Consider the following 22254-nt stretch of genomic DNA (forward strand, 5'->3'; position numbering starts at 1 on the left):
AATGATTACAAATAAAAAAGGAGAACCGTAGTACCTTGCCGGACTATTTCATTGACAGTGATAAAAGATCTATAACAACGAAGAGACAGTAAATGCATTTAATCATTATTTTGTCAATATAGGGCCAGAATTGGCAGCTGAAATAAAAATGCCATATTCAGCCTCAGAAATAGGTACTGAACAAGTAAACTCAAATTCATTCTTTCTATCAGCAACAGACGAAATGGAAATAATACAACACTGTTACATGTTAATGAATTGAAGGCAAAAAAAATCAGTAGATTGCAATAAGTTGGACACTACAATAATTAAACAAGTCATTAATGAAATTGCAAAACCTCTAAGTCATATCTATAACTTATCTTTTATTAATGGAGAGTTTCCAAGTCAAATGAAGATTGCCAAAATTACACCTATATAAAAGTGGAGATAAGTATCTATTCTCAAATTATAGACCTATATCTGTGTTATCTCAATTCTCAAAAATTTTAGAAAAACTATATACAGTACGGTTAGATCAATACATTGAAAAGTTCAAGATATTAAATGATAACCAGTATGGTTTCAGAAAAAACAGATCAACAACTTTAGCTTTAATTGATTTAGTGGAAGAAATAACAATAATATTGATAAAAGAAACATACAATGGCGATCTTCATTGACTTAAAAAAGGCGTTTGATACTATTAACCACAACATATTATTACGTAAATTGGAAAAAATTGGCATAAGGGGTATTGCACTAAATTGGCTCCAATCTTATTTAAACAACAGGCAACAATATGTACAAATAGGAGAATATAAATCTTTGTTTAAACAGATACATTGTGGAGTTCCACAAGGGTCCGTTTTAGGACCTAAACTTTTTTTAATATTAATGACTTGCAATTCATCTCTGAAAAACTGAAATTTATCCTCTTTGCTGATGACACAACGATAGTATGTTCTGGGGAAAACCTGGAACAACTTGTGATCGAAATGCAAATAGAAAATTAAATTAAAAAATTGGTTTGATAGTAATAAATTGTCACTTAATATTTCAAAGACAAAATTAATGCTCTTTGGAAACCGAGAAATGAAAACAAAAGTAAATCTTAAAATTGACATGGTTCCTTGAAAGGGTTAACCAACATAGATTTTTAGGAATAATAATCGATCACAGGATGTGCTGGAAACCCCACATTGCTAGCATACAATCCAAAATGGCCAGAAGTATTTCCATAATGGGGAAAGCCAAACATTTCTTAGATCAGGAGTCCTTATATATTATTTATTGCACATTAATATTACCATATTAGCTATGGCATTGAGGTATGGGGTAATACATATAAAAGTAATGTAGACACATTTTTAAGTTACAGAAAAGGGCAATAAGAATCATCCATAATGTAGGCTTCAGAGATCATACGAGTACACTGTTTTTACAATCCAAAATACTAAAATTTAGAGATCTTGCAGAATTTAAAACTTTACAAATTATTTTTAAAGTGAAACAAAACCTACTATCAGATAACCTCCAAAAATTGTTTAGTGAAAGAGAGGGAGATTACAATCTAAGAAGGAAATATAATTTAAAAAAACAGTGTGCTCATACAACAATGAAACAAATGTGCCTTACGAGACATGGGGTGGATTTATGGAATAACCTAACTGAGGACATCAAAGTATGTACTACAGTACATCAATTCAAAAGAAATTTAAAACTCAAAATATTAAAAAAATATGAAACTGAATAACATAATTCTTAGTATACATACAGGTGTGCATGTTTGTGGATCTAAACTGTTATATTATTTGGTCATGACGAATGTATGGGAAATATGAATGCACACGAGTTGCCCATGATACATGTGTGGGGGAAAAAAAAAAAAATTATTATATCATCAAGTTTAATCGAATATAGGTAAATGTGCGTGCATGCATGCATGGGCTGGGTGCCCATGGGTGCATGTATGTGGGTTAAAAGTGTTATATTGTCAAATCTCATTGAATCTAGTGTGTGTATTGGTGTATGCAAGGGTATTTGTGTATAGAGGTAGTGTATTTATGTAAATATATGTATAATGCAAGGTGTGTGTTATATAGGTATATATGATCTCAAAATTTTTTATTTATTCTTGTTTGCGTAGTCGAAAATAAAACATGTGAAAGGGGGTAGAAAATATAAGTTTTACTTCATTCTACTCCCTTTGAGTAATGTACGGATTTTCAAAGATGAATGTGCGCAATGTATAAATGTTTTTAACTTGCTCAATAAAGTATTCATCATCATCATCAAAAAACAACAACACAAAAACACGTTACATACATGCTGAGTTGCAAAACTTCTTTTGGCAAAATAAACATACATACATACAAACATATATACTCAGTAACGGTATCTTCAGCTTTGTAAAACTTTGTAAAAATAAACTTGTAATTTTTAGAATGACCTAAGTAGTGGGTCACCACTACTTAGGTGGTGACCAGACCAGTGGGTCTGGGAGGGTCTGGTCTGCTTGAAGTTTCTTTATCACTGTTGCCTGTGTTCTTGCTCCAGGGGTTAGTAAGGTTAGATCTTAGTCGTGTGAAGTGCCTTGAGGCAGCTTTGAGCACTATATAAATGAAATAAATTTCAAGTGAAAATTGAACTGGTTTGTGAGATACTGCGCTAACAAGCAAAAATGGATGAACGGACAGACATTCTGATCACTAGATCCCCCCGTATTTCAGACCTGGGGTGGGGGGAGATAAAGGGCTCCAGAGAAGCCCAGGAAGTGAAGACGGTTACAGTGAAAAGCCAAAGCAAATTAGCCCAACACTAAGTGTTAGAAAAAAAAAACCAAAAACAAGAACTCAAAGCTTAACGTGCATTCCAAAACCATCAAGAACAGCTTGAGCGATGTCTCATCTCTTCTCCGTACATGAAGTATAAGTCCTGCACTTTGGCAGAGACACAATTAACTCCTCAGCTGCCAGTTAAGACTTTTAAGGTCTTTAAATTTCAAGAGCCAAACTCATATTTTGAAACCTCTGGAAAACATTTGTCTGCTTCAGTACCAACTACAAGGGGGCGCGGGGGCGCATTCATTTTGGATTCACAGTTTTGTGCCGAATTAACGGGAAAAAGCAAATAGCTTAACAGAGGTTTACTGATTTATTTTCTACAAACTCCCACACAAAGAACCTGTGTACTGTTGGTGCTGAACCTGTAGACTCCGGAAACCTCTGAGGCTAAGTGGGTCGACCAAGCTAAAGCATAAAAAGAGAAAACTGAGCTGTTGTTCTAAAATTTAAATGGTATTAAAATATCTCTGTTTAAGTTTAAATAAACTGTGTTCAGAAGGTGGGGGCCTGAGATTTAAATATTCTGTTTAATTTTGTCTGAGTCTCTTCCAGTAACCTCTTTAAAAGGAATAAACTGAATTTTGAAAACAATATGAAATTCTATATTGAAATCACAATATCAATCAAAATATAGACCCAAATTACACCAAATATGCTTATTATCAACGCCACATGGATGAAATATCTTTAATTTGGGCCAAGTGGCTTATGAATGTTTGTATTGGATCAAAATTTATACTATTTCTACCTTAAATGTAAGAATGTAAGTTGTCGGCTCACATGTGGCTCACATATCAAGTCACACATTTCATAACAAACCTAAATGTCCCCGACTCACATTATCAATAATAACTATTGCATTCACATCCATATGTTTGTGCTAACTAAGTGCGTTTATTCCTTTCTATATCTCTATGTGTTTATATATGTCGGGCCATTGGATGACAATGTCAATGTTTTTCTTGAAATACCGCATGAGTTTTTCCACGCCTGTCGGTGACGTCATTCGCCTGTGAGCACTCCTTGTGGGAGGAGTCGTCCAGCCCATCGTTGGAATTCCTTTGTCTGAGAAGTTGCTGAGAGACTGGCGCTTTGTTTGATCAAAATTTTTTCTGAACCTGTGAGACACATCGAAGTGGACACGGTTTGAAAAATTAAGCTGGTTTTCGGTGAAAATTTTAACAGCTGATGAGAGATTTTGAGGTGATACTGTCGCTTTAAGGACTTCCCACAGTGCGAGACGTCGTGCAGCGCTCTCAGGCGCCGTCGTCAGCCTGTTTCAAGCTGAAAACCTCCACATTTCAGGCTCTATTGATCCAGGACATCGTGAGAGAACAGAGAAGTTTCAGAAGAAGTCGGTTTCAGCATTTTATCCGGATATTCCACTGTTAAAGGAGATTTTTTTAATGCAAGACGTGCGGGCGGATTGCAGCGTCGGCTCGCAGCCGCCGCGACGCTCCGCCACAGGAAAAACACCTCCGTTAGAAGCCTTAAGGACAAGTTGGAACATGTCCAGCTGTTAAACAATTTCTCATATACACTCCACTGAAAGCCATCAAAAGCCGCTGGGATTTTACAAATGGTTATCAACACGGAGGTGTTTTTCCTGTGCAGCCGCACAGCGCCGGCTGCGTCCGCGCGCAGACCCGTCCGCACGTCTTTCATTAAAAAAATGTCCTTTAACAGTGGAATATCCGGATAAAATGCTGAAACCGACTTCTTCTGAAACGTCTCTGTTCTCTCACGACGTCCTGGATCAATAGAGCCTGAAATGTGGAGGTTTTCAGCTTGAAACAGGCTGACGACGGCGCCTGGGAGTGCTGCACGACGTCTCGCACCGTGGGAAGTCCTTAAAGTGACAGTATCACCTCAAAATCTCTCATCAGCCGTTAAAATTTTCACCGAAAACCAGCTTAATTTTTCGAACCGTGTCCACTTCGATGTGTCTCACAGGTTTAGAAAAATTTTGATCAACCAAAGCGCCAGTCTCTCAGCAACTTCTCAGACAAAGGAATTCCGACGAGGGGCTGGACGACTCCTCCCACAAGAGTGCTCACAGGCGAATGACGTCACCGACAGGCGTGGAAAAACTCACGCATGCGCACGACGGTTCAAGCATGTCTGACGTAAAAACATATGAATGAAATCCATATAGTTTTTGAAAAAAATAAAAAGGACCTATACTTTATTGACAGGCCTCGTATGTAGTGGGCCGGGTCCCCGCTATGCTAAGCACCTGGACATACCTGCGGACATACAGAAGAGATGGAGAGGCTGCAGAAACGGACAGACAAAGCGGAGAAGGACTTATATTCTGTCTGTGGTCATGGGGAATGTAAGGTCCCTCCGCAACAAGACCGAGGAGCTAGCAGCGCTAACCCATTTCCAGAGGCTGTATAAGGGCTGCAGTCTCATGTGCTTCACGGAGACGTGGATGGATGAACATGTACTGGACTCGGTCATTAACATGGACGGCTTTACACTCATCCGCGCGGACAGGACGCTGGCAGAGAATGGAAAAAAAGAAGAGTAGGGCTCGCCATTTATGTGAGTGAGAAATGGTGCAATGCAGCTCATGTTCACGTGAAAGATCAGGTCTGCTCCTCGGACGTGGAGCTACTCGCGGTGAGCATGAGGCCATACCATCTCCCACAGGAGTTTGGAAGTGTGATTACGCTCTGCATGTATTCCTCCCTCTGCAGATGCCACCGCTGCCTGTGAGCGCATCCACAGTACAGTCACGCGGCTGCAGACACAACACCCCCGCCACTTCCTCCTCAACACTGGGGACTTTAACCACGCCTCCCTCTCCTCCACCCTCCCCACGTTCACCCAGTACCATCACATGTAAAACCAGGGACAATAGAATACTGGACCTTGTTTATGTTAATGTGGAGAACGCTTACACCTCCACCCCCCTCCCCCGCCGGGACGCCGGATCACAATCTCGTCTATCTGCTCCCCCAATACACACCCAGGGTGAGAAGGAAGCCAGTGCAGAAAAGGTCAGTGAAATTCGGACTGAAGAGGCCACTGAGAGGCTGAGGGGACTGTTTCAGAACCACAGACTGGAGCATGTTTCAAAACTCTTATGGTGAAGACATCGACGGCCTGACCCAGTGTGTCACTGACTACATGAACTTCTGTGTGGAGAGCACTGTGCCCACCCAGAGGGTACGGTGCTTTCCCAACAACCACCCCTGGGTGACCCCCGAGCTGAAGGTCCTGATGAACCAGAAGAAGAGGGCTTTGAACTTGGGAGACAGAGAGGAGCAGTGTAGAGTCCAACAGGAGCTCCAGTGGAAGATCCGTGCAGCCAAGAAGGTGTATGGAGGGAAGATGGAGGAGCAGCTGGCCCGGAACAACGCAGAGGAGAGGAGCTAAACAGGTACTTTAACCATTTTGGCTCCTCCATGCCTGCCCCCCTGCCTGCTCCCGGCTCTCCACGCGTCTCCAGCAGCCAGCCCTCCAGCCCCTCTGACCCCCTACCTTCTACCCCACGGTCACCTCCACTGCACCCCGGACCTTGTCCCTCCTCCCCAGGACTGTATTCAGCACCAGCCCACCTCAGCTCACACCTCAGCTTCCCCCTCCTTCCCCCCTCACTGCAACTCCAACAGAGGTGAGAGGCCAGCTCCTGTGGCTGAAGCAGAGGAAAGCAGCAGGACCTGATGGATCTCCCTGAGGCTGCTGAGGACCTGTGCAGAGGAGCTCTGCGAGTTCCTCAGCCACATCTTCAACATGACCCTCAGCCTGGGGGTGGTCCGCACCCTCTGGAAGACCTCCTGTGTGGTCCCGGTTCCCAAACACAGCACTCCAAGGAACCAGCCCACTACAGACCAGTTGCCCTGACCTCCCACCTCATGAAGACCATGGAACGGCTCGTCCTGTCTCACCTCTGCACCATGGTGATTGACACCCTGGACCCACTGCAGTTCGCCTACAGGACCAACATCGGGGTAGGTGACGCTGTCATCTACCTACTGCAGCGAGTGCTCACCCACCTGGAGACCGGTAGGAGCGCTGTGACAGTCATGTCCTTTGATTTCTCCAGTGCTTTCAACACCATCAGACCGGCACTGCTGCCGGGGAAGCTGGAGGACGCAGGTGTGGATGGACATCTCGCCACCTGGACCATAGACTAGCTCACTGACCGCCCGCAGTATGTGCGGCTGTGAGGCTGTCAGTATGAGGTGGTTAAGGTGCAGCACCGGGGCCCCCCAGGGCACCGTCCTCTCGCATTTCTCTTCATCCTCTACACCTCGGACTTCACCTACAACACGGACAGCTGCCCCCTCCAGAAGTTCTCTGATGACTCCGCCATTGTGGGTCGCGTGTCTGAGGGGAACCAGCTGGAGTACCGGTCGGTCATCACAGACTTCGTGTACTGGTGTGAGCACAACCACTTGTGTCTCACAATACCAGTAAGACTAAGGAGATGGTGATCGACTTCAGGAGGAAACCACCACCTCACCCCCCGGTGAACATCCAGGGGGAGGACATAGAGACTATGGACAGTTTCAAATACCTGGGGTGTTCACCTCAACAGGAAACTGGACTGGACTCACAACACCGACGCCCTGTACAAAAAAGGCCAGAGTCGCCTCCACCTCCTGAGGAGACTGAGATCCTTTGGAGTGAGCAGGCCTCTGCTTAAGACCTTCTATGACTCTGTTGTAGCTTCTGCTCTCCTCTATGCTGTCATCTGTTGGGCCCCGGGCAGCACAGAACGGGAGAGAAAGCGACTGAGTAAGCTGGTCAGGAAGTCCAGCTCTGTCCTGCGCTGTCCTCTGGACTCTCTGGAGGAGGTGGCTGAGAGGAGGGTGTTAACCAAGTTCAAATCCATCATGAACAACTCCTCTCACCCTCTGCACCGGACTGTAGTGGAGCTGAGCAGCTCGTTCAGTGACAGACTGAGGCACCCTCAGTGCAAGAAGGAACGATGCTGTAAACGATATTGTAAATAAGATGCTCCTATCTCTTTTTCAATCCCAATCATGTTATATATATGCATATGTACTTATATATGTATGTACATATATGTATGCATATGTAATGTGTATGTGTATGCGTGTATGTATGTACAGTGAGGAACATAAGTATTTGAACACCCTGAGGTTTTGCAAGTTCTCCTACTAAGAAATCATGGAGGGGTCTGAAATTTTCATCTTAGGTGCATGTCCACTGTGAGAGACATAATCTAAAAAACAAAATCCGGGAAATCACAATGTATGATTTTTTTAGTAATTTATTTGTATGTTACTGCTGCAAATAAGTATTTGAACACCTGTGAAAATCAATGTTAATATTTGGTACAGTAGCTTACAGAGGTCAAACGTTTCCTGTAGTTTGTCACCAGGTTTTCACACACTGCAGCAGGGATTTGGTCCACTCCTCCATACAGATCTTCTCTAGATCTTTCAGGTTGGAGTTTCAGCTCCCTCCAAAGATTTTCTATTGAGTTCAGGTCTGGAGACTGGCCAGGCCACTCCAGGACCTTGAAATGCTTCTTATGGAGCCCCTCCTTAGTTGCCCTGGCTGTGTGTTTGGGGTCATTGTCATACTGAAGACCCAGCCATGACCCATCTTCAATGCTCTTACTGAAGGAAGGAGGTTGTTTGACAAAATCTCGCAATACATGACCCCATCCATCCTCCCTTCAATACGGTGCAGTCGTCCTGTCCCCTTTGCAGAAGAGCACCCCCAGAGTATGATGTTTCCACCCCCATGGTTCATGGTTGGGATGGGTTTCTTGGGGTTGGTCTCATCCTCTAAACATGGTAAGTGGAGTTGATTCCAAAATGCACTATTCTGGTCTCATCTGACCACATGACCTTCTCCCATGCCTCCTCTGGATCATCCAGATGGTCACTGATGAACTTCAAACGGGCCTGGACATGTGCTGACTTGAGCAGGGGGACCTTGCTGCCCTGCAGGATTTTAACCATGACAGCATCATGTGTTAAATCAAATCAAATCACTTTTATTTATATAGCGCCAAATCACAACAAACAGTTGCCCCAGGCGCTTTATATTGTAAGGCAAGGCCATACAATAATTACGGAAAAACCCCAACCGTCAAAACGACCCCTGTGAGCAAGCACTTGGCGACAGTGGGAAGGAAAAACTCCCTTTTAACAGGAAGAAACCTCCAGCAGAACCAGGCTCAGGGAGGGGCAGTCTTCTGGTGGGACTGGTTGGGGCTGAGGGAGAGAACCAGGAAAAGACATGCTGTGGAGGGGAGCAGAGATCAATCACTAATGATTAAATGCAGAGTGGTGCATACAGAGCAAAAAGAGAAAGAAACAGTGCATCATGGGAACCCCCCAGCAGTCTAAGTCTATAGCAGCATAACTAAGGATGGTCCAGGGTCACCTGATCCAGCCCTAACTATAAGCTTTAGCAAAAAGGAAAGTTTTAAGCCTAATCTTAAAAGTAGAGAGGGTGTCTGTCTCCCTGATCTGAATTGGGAGCTGGTTCCACAGGAGAGGAGCCTGAAAGCTGAAGGCTCTGCCTCCCATTCTACTCTTACAAACCCTAGGAACTACAAGTAAGCCTGCAGTCTGAGAGCGAAGCGCTCTATTGGGGTGATATGGTACTACGAGGTCCCTAAGATAAGATGGGACCTGATTATTCAAAACCTTATAAGTAAGAAGAAGAATTTTAAATTCTATTCTAGAATTAACAGGAAGCCAATGAAGAGAGGCCAATATGGGTGAGATATGCTCTCTCCTTCTAGTCCCTGTCAGTACTCTAGCTGCAGCATTTTGAATTAACTGAAGGCTTTTCAGGGAACTTTTAGGACAACCTGATAATAATGAATTACAATAGTCCAGCCTAGAGGAAATAAATGCATGAATTAGTTTTTCAGCACTCTGATCAAGACCTTTCTAATTTTAGAGATATTGTGCAAATGCAAAAAAGTAGTCCTACATATTTGTTTAATATGCACATTGAATGACATATCCTGGTCAAGTTGTACAGATCCTGAGGTTCACCAGTCGGTGCTTATCCCCAGATTCCATGGCATGAAATGGATGAGCGTCTGACTCCCCATGGATGGAACACCAGTCTGACTCGGGTTACTTCCCCAGAAAACGTTGGTAACCAGCTGGGTGGACTGAGACAAAGCAGATGAAGTGTTTTAATACAAGAACACAGACAGTTTTGATGATAACACCTGAGGTTAATAAACAACTGAGTCTAGTCTCATTTTATTAAGACCTCCAGAAAGAAATGTATGACAGTCATTCTGGAGAGGTAGCTGTAGTCAAGTAATTCAACCCCAAATCAGAATCATTAAAATTAGTATTTGATCATAATTATTAAAATGAAAATAATTAAAAAAATTAATTTGTGTGTAAATTAATCTAGAATATATAACATTTACACTTTCTGAAATAAGTGACAAAAATATTTAACTTTTTCATAATGTTATTTTTTCAGACACACCTGTACATCCATTCCTGTGTTTAAGGCTGCAACAGATTTTAAAAAGCTGTGATGTGGGTCATTTAAAAGTACTTAACTTCAACTTTAACTTCATATAGCAGCCAAATAATGTTACTAATGTAATCTTTGTGACTGTGGTCCCAGCTCTCTTCAGGTCATTGACTAGGTCCTCCTGTGTAGTTTGAGCTTTCTCAGAATCATCCTGACTCCACAAAGTGAGATCTTGCATGGAATCAGTCATCTTGTGTTTCTTCCACTTTCTAATAAATAATCATAACAGTTGTTGTCTTCTACCAAGCTGCTTGCCTGTTGTCCCGTAGTCCATCCCAGCCTCATGCAGGTCAACAGTTTTGTCCCTGGTGTCCTTAGACAGCTCTTTGGTCTTGGCTATGGTGGACAGGTTGGAGTGTGACTGATTGAATGTGTGAACAGGTGTCTTTTATACAGGTAACAAGTTCAAACAGGTGCAACTAATACAGGTAAAGAGTGCAGAATAAGAGGGCTTCTTAAAGAAAAATTAACAGGTCTGTGTCAGACAGAATTCTTGCTGGTTGCTAGGGGATCAAATACTTATTTGCAGCAGTAACATACAAATAAATTATTAAAAAAATCATCCATTGTGATTTCCGGATTTTTTTTTTTTTTTTTAGATTATGTCTCTCACAGTGGAGATATATATATATATATATATATATATATATATATATATATATATATATATATGTGTATACATACATATTCTATTTCTACCTCATTTTCTTATGTCTTGTAATGTTACAAGTATTATTATTGCTTATCCTTGCACACGCTATCTGATAAACATTTTCCTCTACTTGCACCCATCTTGTGTGTTTTTAAGAGCTGACGTAACATGTGAATTTCTCCTCTGTGAGATCAATAAAGTTTATCTTACCTTATCTTATGTCACTCCTGAAATGATCTTGGTTTATCACGTGAGGTGAATCTGCCCTACGATTGGATTTTGGAAAACCATGTGACGGTGAACCAATTCTGATTGGACAGTCACATCACACAGCTTCTATGAGGAGTACAAAGATGGCTGATGGCTGGCTCGAAAGTCTGCTGAGTTAACTTTTCAGCAAAAAAAAACCAGTTTCTATCTGATATCATTAAAGAGTTATTTATAATTTAGTAAAGCTTGGTCTTAGCCATTGTATATGACAGCGTCGGCCCCAGAGGGTTAACTAGTACTGTGCCTGTGGTCTTCCATTTCCTCACTATGGTCCTCACAGTGGAAACTTCCAGCTGAAATCTCTGAGATAGCTTTTTGTATCATTCCCCTAAACCAGGGGTGGGAAATTTGTTCCAGAAAGGGCCAAGAGGGTGCAGGTTTTCTTTGCAGCCAATGATTCCGCCAGGTGATTTCACTGATTAACTGATTCCATCTGCTCAAAGTGATATTAATCAATGAAATCACCTGGTGGAGTCAGTGGCTGCAATGAAAACCTGCACCCTCTTGGCCCTTTCTGGAACAAGTTGCCCACCCCTGTTTTCAGGTCATTTGAGAGTTGTTTAGAGGCTCCCCTGTTGCCACTCATTAGAAAAGATGCAAAGAGGGGAAACATTTGCAAACGGCCACCTTAAATATCCTTTCTCATGATTGGATTCACCTGTGTAAGGAGGTCAAGGGTCAATGAGCTTACCAAACCAATTTTGTGTTCCAATGATTAGTACTAAATATATTCAAATCAATAAAATGACAAGGGTGCCCAAATTTATGCAGTGGTCTAATTTTGTTTAAATAATTATTGCTGTTTCTGTAAATACTAGACACTTAATTTCACTTCTCAAATATCAGTGTGTTTGTCTGCTATATGATATATTTAACTAAAATTTCTGATCCAGACAACCAATGATTTATAAAGGAAAATCCAGAGGACACGACATCCATGGTTTCCAAAAACAATTTGAAATGTGGACTCATCAGACCACAGCACACTTTTCCACTTTGTGTCTGTCTATTTCAAATGATCTCAGGTCCAGAGAAGGTGGTGGTGTTTCTGGATGTTGTTGATGTTTGGCTTTCACTTTGCATGGTAGAGTTTTAACTTGCACTTGTAGATGTAGCGACGAACTGTGTTAACTGACAATGGTTTTCTGAAGTGTTCCTGAGCCCACGCGGTAAGATCCTTTACACAATGGTGTCAGTTTTTAATGCATGAGGGATCAAAGGTCATGGTCATTCAATGTTGGTTTTCAGCCTTGCTGCTTACATGTATAAACTAAACAAATATCTTGTCTTTGTGGTGTACTCAATTGAATATAGGTTGAAAAGGATCTGCAAATCATTGTATTCTGTTTTTATTTATATTTTTTTATAATTATATTTTATTTGGTTTTAACGTATTAAAACAGACAAACATTAACAACACCACTAACAACACCAAAAACACCACTGAGCAGACCAAATGTAAATCAAAACAATAATGTATAATTACAAGTTATACAAAAGGATATGCTGGGATGTAGTGAGTCATTTAGTAAAATAACTAATAATAAAAAATAAATAAATAAATAAATAAAAATAGCCTTTTCAACCAGCGCACTCAAAAATTGGAAATGGAAATCAAAGTAAGTGCCCGAACCTCTCATAATAGTAAATCTCAGATGAGGAGGCAAATAATTTATAAATGGCTGCCATATTTCACTGAATAATTTACTGTTACCCTTCAATTTAGCACTAATTCTTTCCAGAGGCAGCACTTTAAAAATTTCTCGATACCACTCTGTAACTGATGGAGGTTTGTCTTTAATCCAATTATTTAGTATACATTTCCTAGCCAGGGAAAGAAACTTTTTAATTAATTCAAAATGTGGGTATATACTTTTTGTAATCCTAGTACAAATTGTCCCGCATCCTTATTAATTTTGCATTTCACAATTGTACCAATTTCTTTAGTAATATAGGACCAAAACTTAGATATTTTGGGACAGTTCCAAAAACAGTGTATGTAGGTAGCGGGTGACTGTGAACACTTAAGGCAGGCTGAAGATCTGTTAGGATCCATTTTGTTAAGAACATAAGGAGTTCTATGCTGTCTATGAAAAATTTTAAAATGCATTTCTCTGTATTTAATACTCAGAAACACTGCTTGAATATTTTTGATGGATTCTTGCCAATCAGTTTCTGTAAATGTGCCCTGGAGATCTTCCTCACACTTTCCGACAACTTTCTCTATTTCGTCTCTCTTAGCGCATAGTAAAGTCCTGTAGCAATGTGAAATAAAACCTTTTGACAGTTTAAATGTAACCATAAAAACCTCAATTGGATTTAACAACGGAGTTTGCAGTTTGCATGTGTTAATGAAATGACGAAGTTGAAGAAAAGCGAAAAAATCATTCTTAGAAAGGCTAAAACGGCTCTGTGCCTGAGCAAAAGACATAAGATTGCCTCCTTCATCATAAAGATCTTTGATAACACGTATTCCCTTTTTATACCAGTCTGAAAACACTTTACTTTTAATCCCCGGGGGGAACAGTCTATTGTCCACAATAGGCATATTAAAAGAAAAGTTGCTCCTGTGTCCCATATGAGTAGACATGTCCCTCCACGTTTTCAGATAGTTCATCCAGATTGGATTAGACCGCATCTCTGGCTGAATCTTCTTGGCCAAAATTTCCCCTAGAAGATTGTATGGGGCACACATCCAGGATTCCAAAGGGTGCGAGAGCGCATTCAAATAAAACTGAAACCATTCCCGGATGACCCTACCTTGACAAGCGCAGTTGTACAGAAGTATATTAGGAAAGCCCAAACCTCCTTTGTCTCTTGAACACTGTAAAACACTCATCCTTAATCTGGGCTTCTTATCCTTCCAGATAAATTTGCTCAAGTCTCTCTCAATCTCTTTAGCTTTTGTTCTTGACACATACACAGGTAACATTTGCAATGGGTACAAAAGTCTTGGAATTACATTCATTTTTAACAAGTTGATTCTACCCATCCAGGATATTGGCAAATCCCTCCACCTGAGAAGGTCACTTTTAATATTTCTACACACATCCTGAAGATTCACTTTAAGAGTGATTTTTATGCATGGGGAAACAAAAATTCCCAAGTAAGTAAAACCTGAAACAGACCATGTAAATGGAAAATTACGTATAGAGGGAAGGCATTCACCATAACCCAGTGGTAGTGCCATTGATTTATCCAAGTTTATTTTATAGCCAGAAAGTGAAGAAAATAACTTAATAATTTCCATAAGCTCTGGGATAGATTCCTCTGGATCAGAGATGAACAACAGCACATCATCAGCATAAAGTGCAATTTTATATATTTTATTGTACATCTCGAATCCAGAAATAATATCATCACCCCTAATGGCCTGAGCCAAGGGCTCTATTGCCAGAGCGAACATTAATGGTGACAATGGATCCCCCTGCCGAGTGGATCTGTCCAATTGGAAGGGTGGAGATTTAACTCTGTTAACCAATACACAAGCCATTGGGGAAAAGTATAAGAGTTTGACCAAATTTATAAAGTTACTACCCAATCCAAATTTTTCATGACCATGAAAAGATAAGGCCACTCGACCCGGTAAAACGCCTTCTCAGCATCAAGAGAGACAATGATACCTTTTTTATTATTATGTTTTGTATGTTGGATTAAGTTAAGTAAAGTTCTCATGTTTGTGATGTTTGTGAAAGATGTCCTGTGTTTTATAAAACCTGTCTTTGTTGATTAATAAGGGAAGGAGAGCCTCCAACCTCTTGGCCAATATTTTAGACAGAATTTTACTATCTACATTTATTAAACTTATAGGGCGATATGAGCAACATTTATCATTAGGTTTATCTTTCTTCAATATTACCAAAATATTTGCTAAATACAAAGAGGGGGGCAAGGATCCCTGTTGCAAAGAGTGCAGATACATGTCCAGCAAGAGTGGGTTAACTAAATCATGGAAGGTTTTGTAGAACTCAGTGCTGTATCCATCTGGCCCTGGGGCCTTTGAATTTGGGAGCGATTTAATGGCACTAGTAATTTCTTCTTTGGTAATTGGATCTTCTAAAGACACCCTATCTTCTTCTGAAAGCATAGGGAGGCTAAGGCCACTCAGAAAATCATCAATTTGACTATCAGAACTTTTCAGCTCCGAGGTATATAACTTTATGTAGAATGATTTCATAATTTCAATCAGTTTTTTAGACTCATAGTGATTTTTACCATTTTCATCCTGAAGAGAAGAGATTGATCGTATTTCCCGTCTACCGGCTGCTAAGCGAGCTAACAGACGGCCTGGTTTGTCTCCCATTTCAAATATCCTGTGTCTTGCATATAATAGACTAGCTTCAGCTTTTTGGGATAGAAGTTGGTTAAGGGCCGATCGAGTTACGTCCAGCTCTTTAGACAGACTGGGAGATGGATTTCTTTCATTAATTGATCAAGTGTCTTGAGCTGCGTTTCCAATTCAAGCTGAGCTTTCAATGCTTCCCTCTTTCTGCACAAGCTATAAGAAATTATAACACCCCTAACGTATGCTTTCAGTGTATCCCAGAGAATAGAGGGATTAGTGTCTTCATTATTATTAAAAGCAAGAAATTCTTTAATCTGTTTAGTTAAGTGTATTACAAAATCTGGTTGTTGCAGCAATGACGTATTTAAACGCCATTGATGTGATGAAGGTTGAAGAGAAGGGGGGGCAACCACCAAAGAAACTTCACCGTGATCAGAGAGTAAACGTGCACCTATTTTACATTCCTCACTTCTGTCAAGCACCATTCTGGTAGAAAAAACATAATCAATTCTGGAGTGACTACGATGAGGATTAGAATAGAAACTATAATCTCTTTCTGTTTGGTTAATCACTCTCCATGTATCCAGCAGCTGAAGATCAGCACAAAGCTGTTTAGTAGCATCCCTCATTCTGGAACTGGTTGGTTTAGCTGAGGGGAACTGGTCTATCTCTGGAACCATCGGGCAGTTGAAGTCTCCTGCTAAGATACTGAATATTTGTGTCATGTTGGAAGCATCTGCCAGAAGTTTAGAATAAAAGTCTTTCTCATAAACATTGGGAGCATAAACACACCCTATAAAAACGTGTTCCCCATATAAATAAGCTGTTATTAGCACATATCTACCCTGAGTGTCTTTTATGCATTTATCCAAAGTAAACGGAGTGTTTTCATTAATAAGAATAGCCACTCCCCTTTTATTAGAGGAAAATGAAGAGTAAAAAATCTGCCCAACCCAGTCTCGCTTTAATTTATCATGCTCCTTATTAGTAAGGTGGGTTTCTTGCAACAGAGCTTTTTCCTTTTTTAGCCAGGTTAATAATTTTTTACGTTTAATTACATTGTTGATACCTTTTACGTTGAAAGAAATATATTTAACCATTCCCATTATTCTTCACAAAAACAAATTTTCAAAATGTAAAACCAGAATGCAAGATTTAAATCTCGACCAATAAAATCCACATTAAAATACAACATAAAGAGTCTGCTCAGTATAAAAAAATAACGAGTGCCACAAACATGCACTCCCAAACACACCATAACACACATACATACTAACAAAAGGGAGAATAACATCCCCTATTTCTAAAGTACGTGCTCCGAGATACCAGGAGATAACCAAGCAAACTGCAGGCGCATGTACAGAATCTGCCCAGTCCACAGTCCTCACCTGCGCCCACTCGCTCCCAGACCGACTCAATGTCTGCAACTACTCACAGGAGACCTCCTGCTCCATTGCGTCCACGATGACTGCAGCTGCTGCCGCGCTGTCAAAAGAGTAGTCCTTCTTGTTATGTGAAAACACGAGGATCGCTGGATACCTCATCCGGAACCTGATGTTCTTGGCGATGAGTCTCTGACACACAGTGTTGAATGTTGTTCTTCGCTGGACAATACTTTGAGGAAAATCCTGACGGATGGTGATTGTGGCGCCTTCCCACGTCAATTTACGCCCGGCGCACAGTGACAACACTCTCATTTTATCTGCTGGATAGTGAAGCTTCATGATTACAGCTCTGGGAGTATCTGATCCAACACGACCAGCACCCCCAGTCCGGTAACATCTGTCCAGTACCAGACGGCCTTTGGGGGCTTCAAAGTTGAGCAATTTGGGCAGCCAGGTTTCAAAAAAGGTCAGAGCATTACCCTTTTCAATTCCTTCTTTTACACCATAAATTCTGAGGTTGTCTCTGCGCTCTCTTGCCTCTTGGTTGTCCAGCCATTCACTCATGAGCGCCAATTTCTTTTCAGCATTCGCCAATCTAGTCTCCAGCTCCTCCACGCTCTCCTCTGTGACCGAAATGCGCTGCTCAGCCGCGTCCATACGCAGGGATTCAGCATCCAGTGTTGTGTGGGCCGCTGAAGAGGAGGTACTGCTGGCCCACCACCACCAGAGGGCGCCTTGCCTGGAGTGCGGGCTCCAGGCACCAGAGGGCGCTGCCGCCTCACAGGAGCAGCCGGGGTGACAGCTGTCACTTATCACCTACGACAGCTGTCACCAATCATCTGATCAGCAGTGGTATATCAGCAAGACGACATCTCCACCTCTTTGCCGAGATATCACTCTACCTAGGAGGTACAGTACTCAGCCGACTGTGTTGTCTTTTTGACATTAACACTTTGTTACTTTTGTGCGTTGAATAGCAGACATTCTTCCGATGAGAGGTGGAGGTGGTTTTCCCGCCATACGTGTTGCTGGGTGCAAACGCACCCACATTTAACTGTTTTTGTTCCTCGCCAGCAGTACCAGATCCGACACGCGGAGGCAGTGGCCACCTGGGAGTTCGGGACATGGCGGCTCCAGTATTCCCGGGGTTCGGTGGCGGAGGAAATCGTGTGGTTCCGGTTCTGCTTTGGACAGACGAGTCTTATCTTCGAGCCTGCCCACGTGACACATTTTGTGAATTGACTTCTTTGTCTATTATTGTAATCTGTTGTGTTTGTTGTGCTTATTCACAACAGTAAAGTGTTGTTATTTGACTTCCTCCATTGTCCGTTCATTTGCCCCCCCTGTTGTGGGTCCGTGTTCCTACACTTTCACAACATCCAGCTTAGCATTAATCGTGTCGAGCTTGTTGGAGACCTCCATCATTTTAATGTCTATAATAGCCGCAATCTTGTCGGTTATATTCTTTGATAAGGCAACCAAGTTGTCCTGCGTGCATGGTTTAATGCTATCCGTGCTACCTACGTTAGCCCGTGTAGCCTCGCCACCTTCGCCATCTTTGGACTCGGCCGCTTGGAGGTAGTTTTTCCTGAGTATTTCTCCGCTTGTCGGAGCTCTTCGTTGCCCCTTCTTTCCCAGACATAATTGCGGACGCTTATCTATCAGCTGGACGTGCATATAGCTGCAAAGACAACTTAAATGTATAACTTTATCGGTATGTCGGTCGGGAGCTATCTGGATCGGCCACTCCTAATCTGACGTCATCACCGGAACTCTGTTTTTATTTATATTTTACACAATGTCCCAACTTCATTGGAATTGGGGTTTTATGTTCACAAAATCTGCATGTACGACATTTAGCAACATACACGCCAAATAATTTTGCAAAGTCAGTTTTGAATTCTGAAAAAGTTTCACACTGCTGTCAGTACATCAGCTCATCACTTAATGGATGTGGGCAGTTTGCATGAACAATTTGATTTGTCTGTGTTAAAGCGCCTTGTGTATTAATGTAATTATTTTACTTATTCAAAGTATTAAAGTATAAGGAAAAGACAAAAAAATTATCTTATGCAACAGGTGCAGTGTTCTTTATTTATAAAACAGTGAGAGTTTGAGAGAGAGAGAGAACATAATTTTACTCTTAACACTTGCTTTGACAATGTAATAATGTTTCCCATGTCAATAAAGCTCCTTTGAAATTGAAAATTGAGAAAGAGAGAGACAGACAGAGAAAGAGAGAGTGCTGTCTTTTGTCTTTCAGCCTATAAAAGGCCATAAAAAATAAGGTTTTACGGCACATATTTTTGCCAAGGACAATATGTGCCAGGTGTGTTACCAGATACAATCCACTGCACCGGTGACAACATGTGCTGTGAACATGTTGTCATGATATGTCACAACAGTTGTGTGTGTGAGAGAGAGAGAGAGAAAGAAGTCACAACACTTTCGTATTTTATTAATTTGTGTATATACGAGGTCTGTCAATAAAGTAACGGTCCTTTTTATTTTTTCAAAAACTATATGGATTTGATTCATATGTTTTCACGTCAGACAAGCTTGAACCCTCGTGCACATGCATGAGTTTTTCCACGCCTGTCGGTGACGTCATTCGCCTGTGAGCACGCCTTGTGGAAGGAGTGGTCCCGCCCCCTCGTCGGATTTTCATTGTCTGGAAATGGCGGAATGATTTGGACTTTTTTTCCATCAGAAATTTTTCAGAAGCTGTCAGAGACTGGCACCTGGAAACCATTTGAAAAATTTATCTGGCTTTCGGTAAAATTTTACAGGCTTCACAGAGAATAAAGACTGTTACCATAGCTTTAAGGACGGCTTTAAGGACGGCTTTAAGGACGCTCGGCGCGCCGCACTCCAAGCTGCGACGACGAGGCAGAAAACGTCAGATCATTTCTAAGCTGATGGCTCTGTGGATATGAGACTGTCGTGTGCACTTTCTCTGGTTATCACAAGAGCTGGACATCAGCCATTTTCCGGCAGATTTCACTTTTAACAAGAGATTTTGTCATGGAAAGCCGAGCGGAGGCTTCAGGCGTAACGACCGATTCACTGTTTGAGCGAGACAAAGAACACCTCCATTTCAGTGTGTCAGAGGACAAGTTGGGATGCCTATCTCGGCTTTCAATGCTTACCAGTCCAGTAAGTATCAGAGAAATTGTGGAGAGCTGGGCATGTCCTAACTTGTCCCATGACACGCCGAAACGGAGGTGTTCCTTTGTCTCGCTGAAACAGAATAGTTTTAAAGAATAATAAATGAAATGGTTGGTCGCCAAAGTAAAGGTCAAATAAGGTTGTGTGCTGATCTGGTTCCTCGCCTTGCACGGCTTCTCCACCATCTCAACAGCAACGCTCCGGGATTTAGTGCATCCAGCTCTTAATGCACTAATTAACTAACACGGTCATAGAACTTTCTTAGTGGTCAGATTACACACTGTGTCAACAGGACAGTGGAGCTGAACACAGTCCAAACATGCGTGCATGCTGCACTTTAGACGCACAGGACAGGGGACTTCATGGGACTTGCTTAAAGCACATTGTCAGCATAAGTGCGACTTGTGTTATTGGAGTGGGTTAACATGTATACAAGGTCTCTTAGAAAAGTATCCGACCTTATTTTGTTTTTCAAAAACCTGATGGATATGAATCACGTGTGCTTGCATGAGCCAACCGTGAACCTTTGTGCGCATGCGTGAGTTTTTTCACGCCTGTCGGTTGCGTCATTTGCTTGTAAGCAGCCTTTGTGTGAGGATGGGTAGAGTCTCTCGTCGGAGTTTCTTTGCAAGGAAATGGTGGAACGACTGGAGCAGCACGACTGCATCAAATTTTGTCACAAACTGGGCAACAGCCAGGTGGAAACCATTCGGATTATTCAGACGGCTTTTGGTGATGATCCTATGGGCATCACACAGATTAAGGAGCGTACAACCGGTTTAAAGACGGCCGCACAATGGTGGAGAGCGCGCTGCACTCCGGTCGGCCATCAACACGCTGAAACGACCGGATCATTCCAAAGTGAACGCTGTGGTGATGTGGGACCGTCGTGTGACTATCCGAGAAATTGCAGAAGAGGTGGACATCAGCACTTTTTCGTCACATTCCACTGTGACAGCAGATTTGGCCATGAAAAGGAGCGGCGACGAAATTCGTGCCGCTCCCGAAGGAGCAAAAGCGCCACCGTGTTGAAGTCTCACAGGACACGCTGGACTCCGAAAAATGATGCCCACCTATTCCAACATTCAGATGATTCAGACGGCTTTCTGTGGCTTTTCAGTCGTGTGACTATCCGAGAAATTGTGGTAGAGCTGGGCATGTCACAACATGTCCTGTGAGACTTCAACACAGAGGTGCTTTTGCTGCACCATCAGCTTCATGCCAAAACCATCGCCATGAATTTCACCGCCGCCGAAGTGGACACGATATCTCAATCATGTCCACAGACGCCTGTCTGCAGAAGATGCAGCGCTGATCATTTCATACCTGATCTTTTCAAAGACTCTCACTGATGTGTCGACTGCCAGAGAACTGACCAAGCTGGCGATCTCTGCCAGGATGGAGGGCAGCAGGAAGTGGGCAGCAGTGTCTGCGGTGCACTGCTGAATGGAGGGGCAGCCTGTGCACAGAGTAAACACATGAACGTGCTCATCATCACCATCATCACCAGCTGCCAACACGCCTCTAAGCTCGAGCACACAGAGAAACTCACCAAGCTCAGCCATGAAGATGATCCAACGCTGACAGATGAGCTGGTAGACGGGGTGAAGAGTCCCAGCACAGCCCTCCTCCAACTGAGACAGGTACCTCCTACACACGCACACACACAAAAATCACTCCGGCACCAATACTGTCAAATAAAATATGTTTGCTGATGACACCTCCCTGACTGATGTTCTGCAGCAGGAGTGCAGTGTCCACTGTGGGCGTCACTGGAATCCATGCTCAGCTGTCAATCTTTATATGTGATATAAAACTGTCTAAGATTTTCTTTCAACAAAACAGATCTAGGCCTAAGAACATTCTTGCTTTTTCTTAAAAAGAAGACCTGAAAGTTCAGCTACAATTTGCCAGAAGGTACATCAGAGATGCAGGCCTAGATATGATGTTTTGGTGAAAGAAATCCTCCTCTGTACCACGTCATCATGAAGCTGTATTAAGTGGGGACACAACATGCAAGACATGCACTATGCACATTTCTCCAATCACAGCCACAGAAACCCCTAACTTCTCCTGGGCCATCTGGGTGTCTTGGTGGCTTTCTTCACTCTTCTCCTTCTTGCACAGTCACTCAGTTTTTGAGAACTGTCTACTCCACACAGATTT

At 42.2% G+C, this 22254-nt stretch overlaps 1 protein-coding gene across 1 annotated transcript in view; it reads right to left on the reverse strand.

Annotated features, from left to right (window-relative positions):
• szt2 (SZT2 subunit of KICSTOR complex) overlaps nt 1-22254 on the reverse strand; it is a 701839-nt gene that overhangs the window by 231942 nt on the left and 447643 nt on the right. The window contains 4 exon segments of the mRNA XM_034179252.1: nt 5072-5099; nt 16971-17612; nt 21377-21547; nt 21641-21738. Of these exon segments, the coding sequence (XP_034035143.1) occupies nt 5072-5099; nt 16971-17612; nt 21377-21547; nt 21641-21738 (939 nt within the window).

This window comes from Thalassophryne amazonica, chromosome 10 (assembly GCF_902500255.1).
Source record: "Thalassophryne amazonica chromosome 10, fThaAma1.1, whole genome shotgun sequence".
In the NCBI taxonomy this organism is placed as follows: domain Eukaryota; kingdom Metazoa; phylum Chordata; class Actinopteri; order Batrachoidiformes; family Batrachoididae; genus Thalassophryne; species Thalassophryne amazonica.